At 43.8% G+C, this 18,894-nt stretch overlaps 3 protein-coding genes across 3 annotated transcripts; 2 read left to right on the forward strand and 1 right to left on the reverse strand.

The window, feature by feature from the left end:
- The first annotated feature begins 18 nt into the window (after positions 1 to 18).
- On the forward strand, positions 19 to 7,818 carry LOC127607834 (dnaJ homolog subfamily C member 16-like). Its single transcript, XM_052076520.1, has 15 exons — positions 19 to 398; positions 523 to 589; positions 1,112 to 1,248; positions 1,859 to 2,034; positions 2,262 to 2,446; positions 2,804 to 2,908; positions 3,139 to 3,297; positions 3,722 to 3,852; positions 3,929 to 4,106; positions 4,284 to 4,466; positions 4,541 to 4,617; positions 4,854 to 4,934; positions 5,073 to 5,162; positions 5,530 to 5,700; positions 6,050 to 7,818. The coding sequence occupies exons 1-15, from the start codon at positions 211 to 213 to the stop codon at positions 6,537 to 6,539; spliced, it is 2,418 nt and encodes an 805-aa protein (XP_051932480.1). The 5' UTR covers positions 19 to 210; the 3' UTR covers positions 6,540 to 7,818.
- Positions 7,747 to 10,182, reverse strand: cdab (cytidine deaminase b). The gene is made up of 4 exons (XM_052076543.1): positions 9,902 to 10,182; positions 8,580 to 8,691; positions 8,322 to 8,379; positions 7,747 to 8,190 (listed from the first exon to the last, which is right to left on the reverse strand). Exons 1-4 carry the CDS (start codon positions 10,086 to 10,088, stop codon positions 8,050 to 8,052), a joined length of 498 nt encoding a protein of 165 aa, XP_051932503.1. The 5' UTR covers positions 10,089 to 10,182; the 3' UTR covers positions 7,747 to 8,049.
- A 4,974-nt stretch (positions 10,183 to 15,156) lies between these two features.
- camk2n1 (calcium/calmodulin dependent protein kinase II inhibitor 1) lies at positions 15,157 to 17,808 on the forward strand. Its single transcript, XM_052076545.1, has 2 exons — positions 15,157 to 15,803; positions 16,406 to 17,808. The coding sequence occupies exons 1-2, from the start codon at positions 15,635 to 15,637 to the stop codon at positions 16,477 to 16,479; spliced, it is 243 nt and encodes an 80-aa protein (XP_051932505.1). The 5' UTR covers positions 15,157 to 15,634; the 3' UTR covers positions 16,480 to 17,808.
- Positions 17,809 to 18,894: the final 1,086 nt, after the last annotated feature.

Consider the following 18,894-nt stretch of genomic DNA (forward strand, 5'->3'; position numbering starts at 1 on the left):
GGAAGCTCATTTGATGACATTTTACTAATGTGTACCATTAGCCGGAAAAATAATAACTTGCGGCTTGTGAAACACCGGAATGTCTCATTCTGCCTTAATCGCAAGGGAGTAAAGAGTGATTTTAATGTGATCGGTTTGCCTTGTGTATCGTTCCCCAAGGGGTTTGCTTTTAAGCCATTACATGTTAGCGTAGTCGGAAAGTGACAAGATATGACTGCTGGAAGAAACAGGCGACATCCCGAGCCATGCCCACTGGCGCTCGCCATCTTTTTGCTAGTTTTTACTCAGCGTCTGGTGGAAACAACCTCTAGATATGACCCCTACAAAGTCCTGGGTGTCAGCAGGAGTGCGAGCCAAGCCGAAGTCAAAAAGGCGTATAAGAACCTTGCTAAAGAATGGTGAGTACTCTGCAACTCCCGAGTTGTGTGCGACTGAATGACAGCTGAACGTCTATGATTGTCATTCCACCATTTCAACCTGTTCTTATTTCACGATTTCTAATTTCCAGTGTTTTCCCCCCAGGCACCCAGATAAGAATAAAGACCCCATTGCTGAAGATATGTTCATCAGGGTTTCAAAGTCGTATGAGGTGTGGTATTCAACAACTATGCCAGACGTCTTTACTTATATAGCGCTTTTACAACAGCTCCAGCGCTTTATAGACCATTTGAACATAAAACAAAAATAACGGAACACACAAAATCTAAATCAGTGCAGGTACACGCATGCTGCCAAGAAGGCGCAACCATTAAGCACAGATTTTATTTCCTTCGAGTGTTGTGGCCAAAACACTGAAAACAGCCCACAATGAAGGATAACAGGCACCACGTGATGCCCCCCCAAAAAAGCAGAGCTCTTTAAGAGCTCTTGCAAATAGCTGCCAACTACAGTGCCATCTTGGGAAAATGTTGCCTATTCTTGATTTTTGGTCATTCGTCCCGTTGGATCAATCAACCTGTCATATTTCTATATGAGGTGTGTCAGAAAAAATGTATTTCAAATCCAAACTACAACTTTTCCCCTTTAATGTAATCTAGAGAAATGCCCTGTGTCAGAAAAAAAACAAAAGGGAGGATGTAACTAACATGTATTCGTCATGTTTTGCACACAGATTTTGTCTAATGAGGAGCGAAGGGCCAACTTTGACCGCTATGGGCAGATAGATGAAAATGAGCCCTATGGCCAGTCACAGCGTCAACATTTCCAAAATGGCTTCTACTTTGATGAGTCTTTCTTTCATTACTCCAGGTAACAACACATGTCCATGTTTCTTTATCATCTATTCGGGGCGCTCCAATCAGGGTTTCATGCTGTCGATTCCTATTTCATGAAATCCGACCATCACTCCCAATACGGATTAGCTGTAAATTTTCAATCTGCTTGTGTTAAATGCGATTGGCTGAATGTTCTGACAACACGACCAAAAAAAAAAAAAAAAATCACCTTAATTTTGCTGATAACATATTTTTTGTTTTTGACTTTTTCAAGAGAACAAATAAAAAATCAGATGTTCAATCAAAAAAACTGAAAGACAGATTTAGATGATAATTCAAGAACGGCACAAAGGAACCTCTTAGCTTTGACATTTCATTCCGGGATGCCGCTCTCCCATTTTTCAAATGTATTTTTTTACAATCCAGTCTAAATTAACCAAATGTCTCCTTCATATAAACTTTAACAGCACAGGCACTGTTTTAATATATCCTTTTTCACATTCTTAACTGCCAGGTGTTTGCGCAGCTTGAGACCTGGCTTGGAGGTTAATTCATCAAAATTTGCTTCATTAAATTTTGTATCGTGTCGGTCAGACTTTACTTGTTCTTAAAAAAATGACCAATATCATCTTTTTGTTGTCCAGGTTCAGGGACTTTGCAGACAGCAAGTACTTTCTTCACCACGCTCAGTTTAACAGCGATGTCCTTCCAGACAGCCACAAGAGGCCGTACCTCATCAAAGTGACCTCCGATTGGTGCTTTGCGTGCATCCACATAGAGCCTGTGTGGAAGGAGACCGTGCAGGAACTTGAGCCACTTGGTCAGTAAGACGAATGCTGATGTCATGATACCACATTTTTATTTTTCCTCTCTAACATGAACTTGATGTTTGCTGTGCTGTCCATTAGCATCACCTGAATTAAAAATAGCATTGCAACAGTTAATCAAATGTAATCGCCACTGCAAAAGTGAAAAAAAATGCAATTAGCCCATTCAAACACTGCTTGTCTGTCCAGTGTGCGATAAAGCCTCACTTCACATGTTCAGGTGTGGGCATCGGCATTGTGGACCTGGGTTATGAGCCTCGTCTGGCCAACCAGTTGGGAGCTCACCACGCTCCCTCCATCATTGGACTGGTGAACGGTAGAGTGTCCTTCTTCCATCAGGCCGTCGTCCGGGAACACCTGCGACAGTTCGTTGAGGACCTTCTTCCCCAAAATTTGGTGGAAAAGGTGAAAAGCCCACAGATAGAGAGAACTTTCTGTCGGGGGGGCTGCAAAGGGGTGAAAAATGCAGATAGATTTAGGAAATTCTGCTGAGGTGTTTTGGAAATATTCCCAAATGATACATATCACTGCCATCGGGTGGAATTCTTGTTCCTCCCAAGTAATCATTTTTCAGGAGAACCCAAAAAGGACATGTTTGTTGGTTCCGGCCCGACGGCAGCGATGGATTCCCTTTAACTTCCATAAAGTTATTTAGTTCTGTGTTTGTCAGCTAGCTAACGTGCCAGAAATGAATTCAGTGCATTCATTGTGGGAACTGTGCAAACATTTTCCACAATTTTGAGATTTTTTATTCTTCCCCAGATTACCGATGACAACTACCAGCATTTTCTGGACAGCTGGCATGTTGGAAATAAGCCCAATGTTCTTTTGTTTGACAAAGACTTCAACGTTCCCATTGTCTACAAGGTGAGGCTTGTTTTCAGGTTTACTCCTCTTTACTCCTTTACTGGTACGTTAATACGAAGAATCGTGTATGCACTAGGCAGGCTTTTTTTTTTTTTTTTTGCAGGAGCAGCAATAACACCTTTTTTTGTGTTAAAAGTACTTCAGAGCTAGTTAAAATATTTGAAATCTTGTTCTCTAACAGTTTTGAAAATGTATTTCAATGCAAGTGCTTTCCTCCTTGTGCTCTCCAGTTAACAGCATTCGCCTTCAGAGACTATATTCATTTTGGTTACGTCGACCAGGGCGACACGCACAACATCCAGCTCCTGCGCCAGTTCAACATAAACTCATACATTCCCATCATGCTGCTCTTTAAGGAGGACACCAAAAACCCAGTGGACATCATCCAGGTACTTTCCACACATGTAGAGCTCTGGGTCATATTAATTAAGATAACCATGTTCGAAATCACTTACCATTCCTCATGTCTGCTCTTTTGGACATACCGATAATTGGATTTTTGGGCATCGAATTCTAAAAAATACATGACTGGAATTTGCATGACATTTCACGATGAAGCAAATATGCGCAGATGTACATGTCCAGCGTTCAAAGTTGCAGTATGTTTTGTACAACATGCTCTTCTCACATGAGGAGGGATAACATGATAAAATCGCAACAGGTAACCATCAAACATTCGGGTTAAATTGGAATCGCAAATAAAAAATCCTCGTCATCATGCTGTTCACCTTTTGACGCCATGAGACCAAGACGTCGCCTAAATCAAAAATTACCTCCCATTTTTTGTCTTGCACTTCTTTTTTTATGTTCCAGGCTGAAGGACTGAATTGGAAGATCATGGATGTGTTTGTCTCCAACAACAAGTTCCTGCAGGTTCCCCGTCTGGTCAACCAGCAACTGTTTGACGAGCTGTGTCCCATCAAGCAGTTTCACAGACGGAGGAAGTAAGACATCAAAGATCATCGCTTTGATTCCCCACATCTAGAAAAAAAAATGGAAACAAGACCATTGTTTTTGCAGGTATTGCGTGCTGCTGATCACCAATGACGACAACGCTTTTTTTGCCCAAAATAAGGCCTTCTTGGACTTTGCCATGTTCAACAGGAAAGAGGTGCTACGGTTTGTGTACGTTTACCAGCATCGGCAGCAGCCTCTCTGCCAGGCTCTGCTTCCCAACCAGGCTGTAGTCTCTCCCCAGGTCAGTGGTGCGACACACACACACGACTTCTTTGGTTTGCATCATCAAGAAGAACATTCATTACAAGTTTAGATGACTCTTAAAAGTATGTATGTCAAAACTGACACTGTGAGGAGAAAGGTGTCATTGTAAGTGCAATACAAATCACAAGTGTGTATTTTTCCACACTACGAACAGGTGGTTATTCTTGAGAGGCGGAGCCCGGCTGGCAAGGTGCTGTACCGCTCTGTGATTGGTGGATGGAATGGAAGCGAAGAAGACAAGTCCCGCCTTCTTGAGCATCTGGAGCTCGTTCAGAAGGACCCCACCTATCTGACCTCGGACGCTACCTTGCCAGAGCTCAACAATGAAATGGCCCCTGTAAGATACGGCGCACACCGCACAGCGTTTTTCCCGAAAATGATAACCGTTTTAAATGTTCACATTCTCTTCAGTTTTTCCTGATTGAGTGGCTGAATGCTGCCCGTGATCACTTCCATCAAATGTACAATGAACTTCTCTACTCAAACTGGTAAGTCAAAATTTTCATCGTGTTCTTTAAGTTACACATTCTCATGAAAAGAGGAAGAAACTGGTACGCTCTAAGTTAAAATGTTTATTTTTTCATATTTTAACATACAATATGGCTGGCGAAAGGCCAGCTTCTTATGAAGCTTGTTCTGAACGTGTCAAGGACAAACTAGTATTTTGTCATGTCGCTACACAACCAAAGTCCTCTCAATAAGATGTGATGTGTCTTCTTTCAAGGCAAAAGATGATGCCCATCCTGTCCTTGATGTTCTCGGCTCTTTTCATTTTTTTCGGGACAGTCATCATTCAAGCCTTCAGGTGAGTGAGGAAGGTTTCTCGCATCCAATTTACCAGCTGAGTAAAGGACAGCTATTTTTGTTGATATGGAGGATTCCCTTTTCTATTCAGTTTTGCATTATTATGGGGGTTTTCTGTTTTGTTTTGATTTGTTTTTAGTGAACCAGGAGAAAACAAACCCCAGAAACCAGCACCAAAGGAGCAACCTCAAGCTAACGATGATCCGTCAAGTCGTTCCACTACCTCCAGGTAACCGTGGTCACATATTTTGAGCACTACATCTGCAAGGTCTGTTTTCTACTCAACCAAGATAAAAGGGGCGGGGCTTAGGCCAAGGAGGAAGCCATGGTTTATTCTATTTTCTGGGTTCCTCTGTTATTCATCGAGAATGATTCAAGCTCAGGACCTGATGCCTCCTGTGAGAATCAACCTCTAATAACCAACTAGGACATTGGGACATTTCTCTTTAATGACAGTTACACCTAATCTTGGACAGGTTGAGCAATCTGTAATAAAACGGTGTGCAACTGAACTGTATTCTTTGCCATCCAACTAATGCTTTTGCACTTAACTGTAACACACACTTGTACTTTACTCTTGTCCCTGGTCCATGCAGCCGCCCCCCCAAGAAGGATTTTGTGGAGGTCACAGAGCTGACTAACGTCACGTACACCAGTAACTTGGTGAAGCTGCGGCCGGGCCACATCAATGTTGTTCTGGTGCTCACCAACGCCTCAAAGAATGCCTTGTTGTGCAAATTCGCCAAGGAGGTCTTTTCTTTCTCTGGGTAAGTGCCGGAAATCTTACTGAGCAGCTCGGGAATGATAAACATCGTTATCAACACATTTGTTCTGTTTTGGCATCAGTCAATTGAATCTACTGGAATGTAACCCCACAGAGGAGAAGGGATTGCCGTATAAGGAATGCTTTTGCCAACAAATTCAGTTTGGAAAATATTGGGGGCACGGTGGCAGACTGGTTAGCACTACTGATTGTGAAAGGAAACTTGGGGCTGTATTAATTTATGTTGAGCATTGCATTTGTTCCCCTTAGAGATATTCGGATTGCAGTCAAGATGTTTTACTTGAATGTGTTCAACTGCCAGTTAAGTCATTTGAAAATTTCTCCCACCATAGGACTCAGACTATCCACTTCTCCTTCCTCAACGCTGACAAGCATCTTCACTGGATGCCCTCACTTCTCCGATCATGCTCAGACACATCGTGCCGTGGAAGTCATTTCGACGAGGATGAGGACTCGTCAGACTACTCCGGCCACGTCTTGGCCATGAACGGCTACAAGAAGTACTTTTGCCACTTCAGGCCTGTCTTCACTGGAGACGACCTGAGTGACGCCTCGTCAGTCTCGGAGTCGTCTTTCTGTTCTGAAAACAGGAGAAAGTCACGATCCAGGTCTCGGTCTAGCTCAGGCTCTCGATCCCGTTCCAGAGATGATGGGTCTAGGTCCAAGAGAGGCTCCACTAGAGCCACAAGCATAGAGGTGCACCACAAGCTTGACCGGCTGGGGCTGTGGATGGAAAGGTTAATGGAGGGTACTCTGCCAAGATGGCAGGTACCTTCCTGGCCTTCCCTCAACGACGCTGAGAACATCCCGACTGAGAGCTGAGGCCGGCAGCACCGAGGTCGTGCTCACCCTTTGTGCTCTTGCTTTCTTTTCAAGGTAACTGCAGAAGAGTTTGTGCCTCTCCACAGCTGGCGTGGTGATTGTTAGTTTCCAGAATTTAGGATGCTTTTATTTTTGATGGCGCCCAATGATCAGCTCTGTGTTATTTTGTTATTTATTTGCATTTGAGGAAGGGCGCGGGGCGCACAAATACTGTAACTGAATCGTTCAATCACAAAGATGTATACCGAGAAAATCTTTTACTACTATGGTACGAGCATTTATTCCATATCAGAGTAGTGCGCTCTTTGTCCTCACTCGTAAGATGAGAGCACCAATAGAATGACTCGGGCACACACCAGAACAACTAAGCTACTCGTGTGGCACAGCTGTGCACAAGTCAACAACTACATAGTACTGGTATTACTGGTGACGTAAAATTCTACTACCTGTAATTAACATCTGGTGCTTCATTAGTCTGTCCTAGTTGTATGCAGGAACGACATACAGTGGTTCTCAAACCACTATCTTGACCAGCACTAAAATACAGCAACGTTATAGGTCCAAGTATCCGTCAAAAAAACTAGGAAGAACTTTGAACTGTAACACAATGCAAAATTTGAATATTTAATGAAATGATTCTCCCGTACCGCTAGAGGGTGCCCACGTACCACAAAGTGGAATCACCTTCAGCACAGTACAGTAGTACCAAAAACTTCACTAGTTGGACAGCCATTCTACTCGTGCACTCAATTGTTTTACCATGACAGACAAAGAGCATCCTAGTAATGGGCAATTCAGCACGCTAGCATGATATTAAATAAATGCTCAAATTGGATGAAATTATTCTTACGGCCATCACGTGCTTAAGCGTTTATGTTAATGCCTATGGTTCAACGTGCTTGACGGTAAATTCAAAATCAGATCTGCGTGACACCTCTTCATGACTGAACCACAGGCAGGCACAGCCTATAACAGATAATTAAACCAGTTGACATTTTGAAGCATGAGCCATACTGCACTCATCCATGTTTTTCCCATTTTAAATGGAGAAAAAGCTATGGAGGTCGTCTCCCACGCATAAACGTTAAGTGAACTTGCACTCACAACTTGTAGTTTCACCATCATCTCTTAATGATGTGATAAAAAAAATTGCAGCTGAAGACGTAATACTTGATTTTTATGGCATTTGACGATACAACTAGAAGAGTTTGTTTGAAAAGTTTATTTATGAAAGTATCATTTTATTCCCATTCAACTAATAAATGTTTTTTGGAATATACATGATTCAGTGTGCTTATTAATACAAGACTAATTATCACATTCAATGAACCAGTATCATTACCTGCGAAACAACTTCTGATAAGCAATTAACAGAGCATACCTTTTACCATATATACATCAGCTACAATAAAATACAAGAACCGATCCAGCAATTGCAGTGTCGTGTTGACAGGCCAATACGGCATAATTCCAACCTGCCAACAGTTGAAAGTGACAGTAACGTGCGGTTTCAGTACTCATTGGACATGTCCAGTACTTTTTTCATGTCCAGGTCTTCGGGCCCGAATGAGACCGGCAGCAGCTGGTTGACGCTCATCTTCGTGTACGACCCGTCAGGTTTTGACAGGTAAACATCCCAGCTGGACCCGAACTGAGAGAACACATGACGTAAGTCGAAGCGCCGTGATATGGGCTATTTATGCCATTATGCAAAAGTCTTCAGTTAATCGGTGTCACCCCTAAAGTACCTATTGGAATGTCCAGTGAGTGCTCAGTATGTACCTCTCTCATGAACTGCCTGCAGCCACCGCACGGAGAGATGAATTGGTCACTCAGGTCACTACACAAACAAGCAACCGTCATACAAGAAACCCTCAGGTTAATGTTAAACATCTCTCTTGGCTTCAGCGAGTCTCTTATAGCCTTGATGGGGGTCACAAACTGAACCCTGTGGACTCAAGTCATGTTTTTAAACAATGCCTGAGTGATCATGGATGTTATTTACTTATTTTCAGATAATAGTTATACCGATAATCCTACCTGGCAATTGCGATGGCCTTGAATGCTGTGTAGCCTTCAGACACTGCTTTTGAAATGGCATTCCTCTCAGCACATACTCCCAGGTTGTAACATGCGTTCTCCACGTTGCATCCTGTATTTGGGAACATGTACACTATGTTAATCAAGCGGGAATGATAGTGTTCCAATCTTGATGAGTTGATGATCAGGAGCATTTATCAGGCATCTGTGAAGCTTGCTGCCGAGCTGATTGTTGGAATCGGGTGTTTTGGAGGAGGGAGACATCGAAAGGGCGCTTGAGGACAGGACTTGGGCACCCCTGCTGTGATAGGTGGAAATGAATCTGCATGCAAACTCACCTTCATGGCTAAAGGGCTTCCTTCTGTAACGAACCGTTACAGTTTGCTTTTTTTTAACAAAACAGGCTTAAGATATCCTTTATTTGTCCCACACTGGGGAAATTCACAGATTACTCAAGCATATCAAAAAAGAGCACAAAGCTCCTGCAGAGTCGAGAAGAGGTGGAGTTACAGTATATGACATTTCTCAGACAGTTAAATGTCCAATGGAGTTAATAGATTTGCTCCAAGGCTATTTTTTAAAGTTTAGATTTAGGTTAGGCTAATTTGTAGAAATAACTGACCATGTATTGATTTGAAATATCAGAGTCAGTCATGACACATTTTTCAAGATAGTATATTTGTTCATTTATTTCTAGTAGTGTACGAATCCATAAAAGTCGATATCACGGTAGCCTCGTGGCCTGCGCTCTAATCGATGATGTCACAATCAGCGGGTGCATTGTCTGTCCACTTCAACACAAACACCTTCCCGCAAATTGACCCCTCAGACAGAACAGCTGGTACGGTCAGCTTGGTGTGTTTGGGAATCAAACAGCCTTTGCACTCTCAGCTCTTTGACAGCCTCCACCCCCCCACCCCTGCCCCCCTCCACCCCTCTTTCACAAACATTTTGCCAAGCACATGAGACATGAATAGCTGAAAGCTTTACTCAGGCCCGCAACACAAACTGAACTGTTGATAATGATTGAAAATCCCTTCCAGGGCGGCCTTTGCTGTTAGTTTAGGACGACTAAAAATCAGTCAATAAAAATGAATGGTCATGGCGGTTCACTGCACTGTTTAGCCATGTTGATAAAAATGTGTTTGCATAATGGGACAAATGCATTTTATTAAAATTCACTTTGCTTATAGCAGGGAGTCACGTTATGTCAAATAACAGCAAAACTTAAGAAAACTCACACACACGCACACACACATTGCTCAATCACCTGTTCTGCTCTGTTCTATGTTCTCAGAAGTGGCTTTAATCAAGTACACTACCTGTAAACAAGCAGTTGTCAACAGTCAAGAGAGCTGCTCCCACTCTGAATTTGCTGTAAGGGCAGTACGCATGCTTCTTTGCCTCCTGAGAGCAGTGGATCAGCTTTTTCACCGTTTCCTTGGTCAAACGTCTCGAGCCCGTGCCCTCGGTGTCCATCAGCTCTCCCGTGTATTTGACTTGGTCCATTCTCCACCTTCCTGTGTCGGTGCTAGCAAGGTTGTCTTCTCATGGGTCAGTGGCACAGGCCAGGTTTTAAATGTCAATGAAACAGTGGCACGTGGGAATGGGGAGAGGGTCAGTCACAGCCAATCACCTGCTGGGATGTCAGCAATCCGTGAGCAACATGTTCGGAGTCTGTTTTGTTTTCGTATTGGCTTGCAAGAACCCCCCCCCCCCCCCCCCCCTAAGAGCAGGCTAATTTCCAGGAAAGGTCAAACAAATGATGTAAAGCAGGGATCACCAACCTTTTGAAATTGAGAGCAACTTTTTGTCACCTAAACATTTTGCCGTGCATACGAGACGTGATAAGCTGAAAGCTTTACACAAAAGCTAAATATTATTGTGAATGATTTCTCATAATTATCAACAAGGCGGTCCAGTGGTTAGCGCGTCGACCTCACAGTGCAGAGGTAGCTGGTTAAATTCCAGCTCCGGCCCCCCTGTGTGGAGTTTGCATGTTCTCCCCGGGCCTGCGTGGGTTTTCTCCGGGTACTCCGGTTTCCTCCCACGTTCCCAAAATATACATGGCAGACTGATTGAACAATCTAAATTGTCCCAAGCTGTGATTGTGAGAGCGCAGATGGTTGTTCGCGGATGCTTCTATACATCTCTGCAAGTCTTTACGTGTCCACCACCACATACACTAATAAACAGTGAGCTGTTTTTAGACCAGGCCTTTGGGCTACTCACGTGGTCCTTTGGGGCGACCTTGTTCTTATGGGTATAATGTTGGAGAGGAACTCCTGATGTAAAGTTTTACATAGTTCTTAATCTAGAGGTGTCAAGATGAATCGATGATCACATTAATCAATTCGTTTTAATGAATTGAAAATAATCGAAATGAATAAATAAGAGCCTTAAATCAAATCTAGCCAATCCCTATTAGCACCAAGTTGCTAACAGATGAGCTCACACTTCTCTGTGAAGTTCCCTAACACTTCAGTTTTGAAACGTGTCAATGCAGCTAAGACACAGATTTGCATAAACAACAAGGGCTAAGACTAATTACTGGTGACTAAATGCACAGTGCGACACCGCTGGAAATGTTGCTATGTTTGTCATCCAACCATCAGAAATGCAACACATGAAGAAATCATGATGAAATTTGTTCTGCGACTGGCTGGCAACCAGTTCTGGGTGCACCCTGCCTGCTGCCCGAAGACATCTGGGATAGACTCCATCACGCCCGCATGCCTCGTGAGGATAAGTGGATGGATGAAATTTGTTTAGATTTTCTGGCGGATTAACACCCTTCCAGGAAATATGTGACTGTGGGAGGTCACGCAAAGCCGTCTCTCTTGAGTAGAGCATAAATTATTCATCTGGCGCTCAATGTGGGACAAGAAGGGAGGTGTGTGTGTGTGATGCTGACTTGCCACAAAGCTGATTATGACATTTTGTCATTGCAAACCTGTACAGTAGTCCATGGTGATGGATGATTTATGCTTGTGAAGGAGATGCCGGAGACATTAACCTGGATGGGGACGCAGGGTGTTCATCCTCCATTCACCGTGCAATTGGGTTGCCTCATCAATAATATAAGGTCAAGCAGGTTAAGTCTAAAGTGAACGATTTTTACATCCACAGTGCAGTGGATGTCATGCAGAGGGTTAAACAACAAACAAACAAAAAAAAAGGTTTGTTGCGTCACAATGTTGCAAAGGGTACATAATGCAAATAGCTTGGAAGCAAGGTTCTAAATCTTTCCAGGAGATTAGCCCAGCTCATCTGCCAGTGCACCGTAGCAAATGTACAGTGGTCGCCTGTACTGTAGCTATTGCATAAGAGCAAAGTGGCTACACCAGAAGGTCGTGTTACTTCAGATTAGCTTCATTACACACGGTAATAGACAGTGTCATTCAAGGTGACAGAAGTCCATCTGTACCCAGAACAGGTCAATAAACTTCACCCCTTTGTGTACGCCCAGGCATTTCCTGGGTCGTGGTTGTCCTCATTAGGGTCTTGGGTAAGCTGGTGTCAGTTGACCTGCACAATAACTACGCCCCTTAATAGAGGAGCATCTTCCTGCTTGAAAGCTCTAATGCTGTAAAATCTTAAGTGTGGTTCTTGTGTGATGAATTAAACACAGTAAAATTTGTAGATAGAGTAAAAAATAGTTTTTTAAATGTAATGGTTTTATATGGAGCCGTAAAGCTGTACCTTTGAGAGAATGAGGAAATGGAGTCAGATTTTATTTATAGTGTATATGTATGTACATGAGCGGCCCGGTAGTCCAGTGGTTAGCACGTCGGCTTCACAGTGCAGCGGTACCGGGTTCGATTCCAGCTCCGGCCTCCCTGTGTAGAGTTTGCATGTTCTCACCGGGCCTGCGTGGGTTTTCTCTGGGTGCTCCGGTTTCCTCCCACATTCCAAAAATATGCATGGCAGGCTGATTGAACACTCTAAATTGTCCCTAGGTGTGAGTGTGAGCATGGATGGTTGTTTGTCTATGTGTGCCCTGCGATTGGCTGGCATCCGATTCAGGGTGTCCCCCGTCTACTGCCCAGAGACAGCTGGGATAGGCTCCAGCACCTCCGCGACCCTAGTGAGGATCAAGCGGTACGGAAGATGAATGAATGAATGAATGTATGTACATATGTATTTATACAGCCAGTGAGCCATTGTGCCAGTAAAGTCGGCGGTTTATTTACACCTGCTCCTTTTGTCTTTTTGTAGGCTCTTCATGGGTCATACAACCGTACATGTGCTTTTGATTCGAATTTATTTGACAGTGTTATCAATCCCACAGGCAAAAAAAACCCCAAAACAAAACAAAAAACTAAATAAAATAGAAAAACTTTCCCACCGAAATTAAATGCTCACTATTTGCAGCAACATTAACCAATAACATTGCACCGATTGTCTTTCCAGGTCACGTCATTGCACCAGTGAAATAAATTGATTACGTGGTGTGTCTCAATACTGTCATCTACAATTTGAATATCCCTTCCAGAGTTGTGGTAAGTGACTCGGCAGCAGGAATTCATATGAACACAGATGGTTCACACAGATGTCTAAAAGCAAACATTCTGTCCAGGATAACACCAACGTGACGCTGCTTGATCATTATGTAAATGGCAACTAGACGCAGTCTCGTCAGTTGACCTTGAGCGTGTATGTGTTTATACGTGTACGTGCTTGCATGACTGACATTGCTAAAACACAATATTCTGAGCCACCTATCTTCATGGTGGGTGACAAATGAATCCTGCTCATCATTATGTTGCTTCTCTCCTCAAACGTGTAGTCAAGACCACCAGCCTATGTTGTACGTATTGTGACAGTTGTTGAGAAATATACAAAACAAAACAGAAGTTATGGTATTAAGTCCCAGTGGCCCTTGTACATCCCAGCCTGTTGACTTGGGCCCCTTGGCCCCTTTTGTAAAGCCAACCCTTTTTCATCTTTTCCAGCTCGGTCGGGTGAAGACTCCTTTCACAACAGCATTTAAAAACAGTAATCCATACTTTTGCTGTCCCGGCTGGATCACTGGAATGCACTCCATCAAGCGTCTCCAGTTGGTCCAAAACGCTGCATCTCACCCCCTAACTGGAGTTCATAGGAGGGAGCATAAAAAATTCTGGCCTCCCTTCACTGGCTCCCTATACCTTTATATATTTTATAGTTAAAAAAACTTTAGAGTTAGTTGATTTTAAGATTCTTTTAGTTGTATTTAAAACTTGAAATGGTCTTGCCCCACCTTATCTCTGCAAGCTCCTCCAAACCGATGCACCTACCTGTCCAGTGCCTCCGGTCAGCAGGTCAAGCGCTATTGGAGGTACGGAGGATTAAGCAGAGGCTCAAAGGGGATCAAACTTTTTCTGTTGCCGGTCAGATGTTAGCAATCCCCCTCTTTGTCCATGTTTTAAACGCATCTTAACCTCCCTTTTTTTCTACGGCTTTTGACTCAGCATCAGACTTGGCATTAATATAGTGTTTTATGGTTTTGATGTTATTATTCATCTTCCTAACCGCTTGATCCTCACTAGGGTCGCGGGGGGTGCTGGAGCCTATCCCAGCTGTCTCCGGGCAGTAGGCGGGGGACACCCTGAATCGGTTGCCAACCAATCGCAGGGCACACAGAAACGAACAACCATTCGCACTCACACTCACACCTAGGGACAATTTAGAGTATTCAATCAGCCTTCCATGCATATTTTTGGAATGTGGGAGGAAACCGGAGCACCCGGAGAAACCCCACGCAGGCCCGGCGAGAACATGCAAACTCCACACAGGGAGGCCGGAGCTGGAATCGAACCCGGTACCTCTGCACTGTGAAGCCCACGTGCTAACCACTGGACTACCGGGCCGCCGTTGATGTTATTAATTAATTGTTTTTAACTGTCTATGTTTTTGTATGTCGGACTGTTAGTCCATGTACAGCACTTTGTATGTTGCGACGATTGCATTAAAACGGCTTGGTAACTAAAGTTGAGTTGAATGTTTAAATTAAAAGAGACTTACTTGCTACAGCTGACCACTCACCACTAGTAATCTGAGAGGTGATGTTAACTGTTTTGTAAAGCGCTTTGTTACAGCTGCCGCTGTTGTGAAAGCGCTATATAAATCAGCATGTATTGTATTGTATTGTATTATTTATATACACCTGTATGTACTGTATACTTTGTGCCATTTTTGTCAGGTGGTGTGCTTTGAGATTTTTGTGATGGAAAATATGTGAATCACCGAACTAGAGTAGAGCAGCAATTCACATGTCTGGAATGCTGGAAAAAAGAAGTGCGCCAGGAGGCCAAATGTCAAATCATACCGAGACTGCCACCTACTGGCCTGAGCTTTCGCCTCCTGCTGTCCAAATAAGCAGTACAATGGTAAACTAAAGCTTTGACATCCCTGCCTCGTCGAGTGGTGGCGTGTCAAGTGGATTTCCCACACAGCAAATCCACGCGCCATCCTTTCTCAATGCACATCCTGGTGAAAGCTCGTGTGTCTTTCGTGTGTGTGTGTGTTGTGTAGTGTTTTTTTTTGGGGGGGGGGGGGGGGTTGCACCAGTGATTTCCCCCTCAATCAAACAGCTCCCTCGCCAGGTCGCCCCGGGATCCGCGTTTTGCATCGCTCCTCTATTTGCATCCCTCCCTCACATTTTCCGTGCCAGCGACTCCGTGCAGAGGGCGCAACCACCAAGACTCTACATCACCAATCATCTTTTTTTTGAGACTACAACCGACGGAGAGGAAGGGGAAAGTAGAATAAGGAATTTTACAATAATGCTGCCCAAGCTGCACAATTGGATGATTTGAGGACATTCACATTTCATCACGGTGTCTTATTTCTGAGACACTCACGTGTGTTGTGGGTAAACAGCAAAGGGCTTGATCGCGTCTGCGTCGTGTGTGTCGTTTTATTTTTTTCTATCTTGTTGTTCCCTCCTTTTGTTTTTTGTTTTTTTGTTTTTGTTTTTTGTTTTTTTGAAGACGACGTTTTTGTTTTCACGCTTTCGGCGAGGATCTTCACGTTTAGTGCGCCTCGGTTTTTGCTCAAAGACGCATCTGGAAATGTCGGAAGTGCTGCCTTTCAACGAAGAGAAAATGAGTCATTATGGAAACGAGGGCGACGAGGGACACCTTTCCTTCACCTGTCGCCTTCAGGACACCAACAACTTCTTCAACGGCTCGCAGAATAAACGCCCGCCCAAGCTGGGACAAATAGGCCGGAGCAAACGGGGTACATTTTTTGATTCCAAATGAAATGGCTTGGCATGGCTGTTGTGTTGACTGCACCAAATGGCTTTTCTGTGTCTGTCACCATACCCCCCCTCCCCCGCCCCAAAGATCATTGCATTTGTGTTTATTTTCTTTCTTTTATTTTTATTTTTTCCTTTGCTATTGGCAATGCAACAGAAGTCAGTGGTGCAATGCTTTTAAAATGCACACTGCCCCCTTCCCTGGATGAATGCTTAATTCCCATTTGCAAAATGAAGCTGAAGAGGCTCTACATACGTGCTCCATTCTCGATAGTGAATCCCAACGTGTGAGTTCGTGCTTTGTGCTGCCACGCACACACATGCGCACTTGATGTGCTGCACAACGACAACATGCGCTTGCATGTACAGTACAGTGGGAGACAGTTCATCATGTATGCATTTGTTTGCATGTCCTGTCCCTCAAATACAGGCGCAGGTGCCTCGTGCCTGCATTCGAATGATTATTGATGTTTTGCTTGCATTTACAAGCCACTTGGCACATACAGATAATGAGCTTTCATTTGTCACTCAGACAGACACTTAAGCCTCTTCATTAACACTCTCCCCCCCTTGTCATCTGCAGTTGTGATCGAGGATGAGGCTGGCAATGACGATGCAATGAAAAATGGAACAGAGAAGACCCCGGCGGACGCTTAGAAACAAACCCCCACCCATAAAGACACTCTTGAATTTTTTTTTTTTAATGATGATATTTACCAGTTGTAATCCAAAGACATTGTACATACGCACTTTGTTTCATGTGGCAGCAAGCAGCACTTCCACACACCCTCCTCTCCAAGGCATTCATGGCCTTCTGGGTGATGCACACACACCGGCAGCAAAAGAGACCCCCAGGTGGATCCCCCCTCCACCAGCACACACACCCTAGCAGAAGGGGTTTTGCCATAAATCTAATAGCTGGAGAAAGATGGAATGGTGGGGGAGGAAAAAAAAATCAGGGCGAGGATGCAGAAATGATTAAATAGAAACAAAAGCACACATTTCTGCTGTAACTGTCTAAATTATATATAGCGGTCTATACATTTGTACATAGGGAATACATTTTCTTGCACAAGTTTGGTATTTTATTTCTCTTTGTTTTGGGGAAACCATGTGTTTTGCAGTGAATTTGCGCCTGATATTTGTTGTTTTTCCATGTTGAAGAATTCCCCCCCCCCCCACACACACAATTTAATTATCAATGTTGCCTGTTTATTTTTTTGGGGGGTGGGGGGTTCCATTTTGCAGCTGATGTTATTTATGTATTTATTTATGATGTACCTCACCATCTTTGTGTGTAAGCTTCCGGGCTTTCACCTGGATTGGTTGATATGACAGTACACACCCTATTGATAAACTATTTATATTGCATTGTGCATCATTGTGCGTGTGCCAAGCCTCATGAGATATATACTGTGCTGCACCGGACAAGTTGTTCTTTTTTTGTGCTTTTACAATGAGTCCTAAAGGATTTTTGTTTTGTTTTGTTAGGGCTAACACTTAAAATATGAACTCATGCATGGCAAACTAAAAACCCTGCATGCCCAGCAGCAGAACTTCTGAAACTTGTGTGTAGGCTCTTCTTACAGCACTTCGTGAAACAGCTTTGAATGACAAACCTCAAGCAGCAGTCTTAATACTGTACTGTATCATTCACTCTTATTTGTACAGTGGCCTAATATCTTGTAATAAAGATGATAAGGAACAATTTACTGTTTTATGAACGATGAGGTGGATTTTTTTTTAATGTTTACAAGTGTAGCAAAAAAAACCCCACAAAAGTTTAGTTTTATATGATGAGGTGAAACACAAGAGTGTAACTTGGCAGACTTTTGAGATGTGTTGCTTGTACAGTTGATACGAGATTGTATATCTGGCTGCCGGGGAAGGTTAAATCAGCGTTTTCCACTGTGAGAAGGTATCATCCCTATGATTCCGAAAATGGGATAAAAATGAGCAACCAATAAAAAGAAGGATTTAAAAACATGCTCCCTCGCTGTTGTTTTGACTTTCATCTCAAAGGTGGCTATCGTGTTGCAAACGGCTCAGATCAATAGCAATAAAACGTATGTTTGCATCCGCCAATCTCAGCTGGCCTCTTGATTCAAGTGCTGCATGAGGTCCCCGGTCTCGCAGATGCGAATGGTGCAAAGGGGGGAGAGGGGGGGCACTGAAGCATGTGCAACACTGATGAGACGTGACATTTCCAACTCTAAATGATTCATGTCGTGTGACGAGCCAGTGTCAACATGCGGCATCTTGAGCGGGGACTGCCGTGATGCGCTCAGGGAACGCGCCCGTACAGGGGACGCGAACACGTCGAAGCACGCACGTCTCTTTCAGCTCCAACTGCAGCCCAGGCTAACATATTGCTTGTCTCGCTCTCCTCCTCCTATTGACAGCCACGAAAGGGGCTGCCTGGGCCCGCTACCATGGTAACAGATGCACCTTGAGCTCGACGGCTGCTGCGGTGGATTTGCTTACGGAACACTTTTCCGAGAGCCTCAGCTTGATCCCATCGCCATCTGTAATGGAACGCTCCCCCCTTCTTTTATCTCTCCAAAAGTGGCTATTCACGATGTGGCGTGACCACATTATCCCACCAATGTGGTCCCTTCTTCTAAGACAGCAGTCAACCATGACGACGCATGGCGCTTACTGCAGCAACAGCCTGTCCCCTCACACGGGATGGGAGGCTGCACACTTCAGGGATGACACTTTATTGGGCTGCATTGGTTTATCTGGAAATGTTGCGGTCAATTTTCAATACGAATTGGAGCCTAAATGCGGAATCATCATAAGACTTCATCCAACAACACAGTTGTTGTTTGCTCATCCTATTTAGCTATATGAGGAACAAAATATTTCAGGGTGATGGAATGCAGTTGATAACGCTTCATGAGATGAACATACTGTATTCATGAGCTCACAGCTCTTGTATGAGATCTCCATCGATTCATTTTTATATGACACTTTTCCTCATTAAGGTTACAGGTGAGCTGGGTTGTAGCCCAGCCGACTTTCCACAGGTGGGCTCCACCATGGACTGGGGTACATATCGACAAACACATG

This window comes from Hippocampus zosterae, chromosome 9 (genome assembly GCF_025434085.1).
Source record: "Hippocampus zosterae strain Florida chromosome 9, ASM2543408v3, whole genome shotgun sequence".
Taxonomy (NCBI): Eukaryota; Metazoa; Chordata; class Actinopteri; order Syngnathiformes; family Syngnathidae; genus Hippocampus; species Hippocampus zosterae.